Raw genomic sequence first — 4,033 nt, forward strand, 5'->3', positions numbered from 1 at the left:
AGCTGACTTCAAGCAACTATCATTCAGAAGTGCAGTCAGCATAAACTGACATAATTCCAACATTGGAAATTACAGGCATCAGGCTAATTGGGCACAATCCTTATGTTAGTTTTCTGAACCCATCAAATTTAGTCCCCAAGATATCGCCTTGACAAGTTAGTGGTTTTTGGATGAAGTTTCAGTAGCAGGGAAATTTATTAGCAGTCTATGCATAGGACTTTTAGATGCCAACAGTCAGAAATTAGATGTTGGCTTTTAAAAAAAGGCAAAATATTATCCATGGGTACCTTCAGCTCCAGACTGAGGGTGTGTATTTTGGTTCATCATGTTCTTTTGGGACCAGTCATAGGAAGTCATTCTTACCTGTGGCCATCAAACTTTACAACTCCTCCATCGGAGTGTCAGACACCCTGAGCCAATAGGCTGGTCCTGGACTTATTTCCACTTGGCATGATTAACTTATTATTATTTAATTATCTATGGTTTTATATTGCTATATTTCTTCACTATTCTTGGTTGGTGCAGTTGTAACGAAACCCAAATTCCCTCGGGATCAATAAAGTATGTCTGTCTGTCTGTCAGTTCCTAGTGTGTTGTGCTTCTGGTTATACTGTGATTTTTTTTTTTAACCCTACATTGAGGGTGCCATACAAATCTCTTTAGTCACCTAATCTTGTGGAGAGCACACTCTGCCAAGATCACCGAGTAATCCCAGTATCAGATAACAAAAGGCAATATCCTGATGCCTTGCACTCTTTGACTAAACACACTTACAACAGGCTTTATAGCCAGGAAGACACAATGGAATCTTGTGCACATCATCTCAGATTTCCAGAGCTGGAGCAGATAGACCACAAGGTTTACATTAGCTTATTTACCAGTGTTAGTAGATGACTCCAGTCAAAAATCCATGAAGGCTAAAGAAATTTCATTTTACTTACACCTCGTGGATTATTGATGTTGATCCTTGAATACTCAAAGTTTTTGTGTTCTTAATAATCAGAAGTAGATCTTAATGTGTTGAAGGATAAAAATCCACTAGGAGAATCATTCTGGTATCTTTTTATCAGCCTGGGCCACAACAAAATGCTATGAATTATTAGAATAGGAGACCATCTATAGAAAACGTGTTTTCTTTCTTTAGATCTAAATTCCAAATAACAAGTGATTAAGTTTTGAAGCAACCAATTAGAACTACTAACTAAAAGGTAATGAAGTGTGTATCCATTAGAAACACAGAGTTATTAAGAGGACAAGATACAATTTTTGATACTGAGTAATACTATAAAAATTAACATTACCCCTTGAATGTGCCTGTTGAATTTTATAATTCAGTGAATTGGGATTAATTGGGCCATTGGTTAATTGGGGCAGCTGCTTTTTTAGGACAACATTTAATGAAAAAGATAAATTTAAAAAATTAGGATTCCTTTGTTTATTTGGGAAACTATGCCACTTAATTGGGGCAGGAATCTATTGCCAAACAGTTTCAAACTAGCATCAGTCACATGCAAGTTATGTGGCCGTTATACACTACACTGTAATTAAAGCAACAGTTTTAAATAGCATCACTTGCGTGTTTGTGTTCAAAAAGCAGTGACTTTTGTCATTGATCGTAGAGAGATGATAAATAGTAAGACAACTTGGAACTGTTCAGTTCACCGCGGTTTCAAGCATTGAGGCTTGCAGATGCCAGAAATGGCTGGGGTGAAATGAATCAATTTCACTACTTCAACAAGTCAGGTACTATGATGAATTTGAAGGTATCAGCAATTATTTTGAATGTTACAATTAAAACGAGGATTTGGTGGCTCCAATCATCGAAAGCACTGTTTGAAAGCTATCCACTATCTGCACTTGGTGTCTGTGATGATTTTGTTTATTTACAGTCAATCAAAAGAGCACATCAGTGTACACTGAATTAACTCCAGCATAACAATCGGGAACTTATACAGTTTTATATACTGTAGTGATTTTGGTTGTGTCCTAATTTATTCTGTATTTCATTTCAATACATAATTTATTACTTATTTAAAGGGTAGTTTGTCATTTTTTTTACCTTGTTAGCTATTTCCATGAAACTTTGGATAATTGGGGCAGCCATTTAATCAGACTAAAATGTACAAGTCCCAGTGAGCCCCAATTAACTGGAACACACTGTATTTGAAATTTGGGCAGATTAATTTACCATTTCGCACAGAAACATAATAATAATCAGCACACTCTTCATTCAAACAAATATTAGAAATTCATTGGACAAAATTCAAGTGTGCTTTCACCATATTACATATAATGTCTACTTGAACCATAACTTGGCATGTTGAACATTTTACTTACAGACATTTATAGATAAACATTATGAAAGTCATCTTCAACATGTATAAAGTGTTCATGGAGATGAGCTTGTTGTTGATTTTATCTTGTTGCACTAATGTTTTTATATTGACACAAGAGGAGATGTTTGAACGTTTTCTTGAAGGTTGCGTTGCATAGTGCATAGCAGGCTGGGTTGATAGTACTGTTGATGTAACAGAGCCAGTATCCAATAGTCCATACTGTGTTAGGGACGCAGACTGAACAGAAAGTGTTAATGAGCACCATGACATTGTATGGCGTCCAGGTGATGATAAATGCCAGCAGGATAGCCAGGATGGTCCTGGTCACCTTCTTCTCCCGGGTTACAGCTCCCTTCTTTTTCTTAGCAGGGGTCTTTGTCATTTTAATGATCTTGTGGGCTGCGGCGAGCTCTCTGTCTTTACCATTCTTGGTGCTGTTGTCTGGCACTATTTCAACTGTGGTAGCACAGTAGTCACTCTTTTGGGATTTAGTGACAACCTTTATGCAGGAGAGCTTGGAGCTGCCGATGCTAAAATGCCTTTGTGCAGTGGAGACCTTTGTGCTCTCATCAATCGTTCCTTCCTCCTTCTGGATGGAAGGGACCACACTGAGGGAAGTCGAGTCATTGGAGACCTCCTTTTCCTCTCCTTGGCCACAATGATCCGTCATTGCTTCACCAGCCGCCTTGCCGTTCTGTACTTTGACACTCTGCAACCCGTCAGGTGCACTTGAAATGTTGTTGTTATTCGGTTTCATTACTTTGCCTCGCACTAGGCTGGGAGAAATGGTGCCCTTGTTTGATTCTGGCTCTTTCTTATCCTTCTTGATCCGACTCTTGCTAGCACGGGATATGTGCACGTACAAAATAGTCATGGTAATAACCGGGAGATAGAAGGCTGCTATTGCAGTGCCAAAAGTGACAACCGGATTTGAGAAGAACTGCACATGGCACTCGCTCTCTTCAACTGTCCGCCCACCTACAATGAACTGCCAGAAGAGAATGGCAGGAGCCCACAGTATAAATGACAGCACCCAAGCTGCTGCAATCATCATCCCTGCCATCTTGGTGGTTCTCTTCACAGGGTAGCTGAGAGGCTTTGTCACACAGAAGTATCGGTCAAAGCTGATGATAAGAAGGTTCATGACAGATGCATTACTAACAACGTAATCTAGAGCCAGCCATAAATCACATACCACTGGGCCCATGGGCCAGTAGCCAATGACGATGTAAATGGTGTACAGGTTCATAGAGAACACGCCAATAATCAAATCAGCACAGGCTAAGCTGAAAATAAAATAGTTGTTAATTGTTTGTAACTGCCTGTTTACTTTGATAGAAAGCATAACCAGAATGTTTCCAATAATGGTCACCAGACTCAAAGATCCTGCTACAATCACAATGAAGATTACTTCAACTGTTTTATAAGCGCTCCCTCTTTCAATGTCTGTTAGGTTGCTGAGAGATGCGTTTGTCAGTGTTGAGTTAGCCATCCTTTCCCTCTGAGTTAGCACTGAAGCGGCCTAAATGTAGAAAATAAGAGAAAAAGGAGAAAATATTAGCAAACAAGCATTAAAGGACTTCTAATTGAAGTCTCACCAGCAAGAACACACAAGACCATCTGTTGTAATAAACTTCAAGATTATTGCTGAGGGATTAATTTTTAAACAGGAATCAAAGAGATCACTTATTGTACAT

At 38.9% G+C, this 4,033-nt stretch overlaps 1 protein-coding gene across 1 annotated transcript; it reads right to left on the reverse strand.

Annotated features, from left to right (window-relative positions):
- Nucleotides 1–2,415: 2,415 nt before the first annotated feature.
- On the reverse strand, nucleotides 2,416–3,828 carry chrm2a (cholinergic receptor, muscarinic 2a). Its single transcript, XM_059976573.1, has one exon. The coding sequence runs from the start codon at nucleotides 3,826–3,828 to the stop codon at nucleotides 2,416–2,418; it is 1,413 nt and encodes a 470-aa protein (XP_059832556.1).
- Between the last annotated feature and the right edge of the window lie 205 nt (nucleotides 3,829–4,033).

This window comes from Hypanus sabinus, chromosome 8, assembly GCF_030144855.1.
Source record: "Hypanus sabinus isolate sHypSab1 chromosome 8, sHypSab1.hap1, whole genome shotgun sequence".
NCBI lineage: Eukaryota > Metazoa > Chordata > Chondrichthyes > Myliobatiformes > Dasyatidae > Hypanus > Hypanus sabinus.

Excerpts from the sequence above, each read along its gene's own strand:
- chrm2a (XM_059976573.1), bottom strand. The coding sequence starts at position 3,828 with ATGGCTAACTCAACACTGACAAACGCATCTCTCAGCAACCTAACAGAC.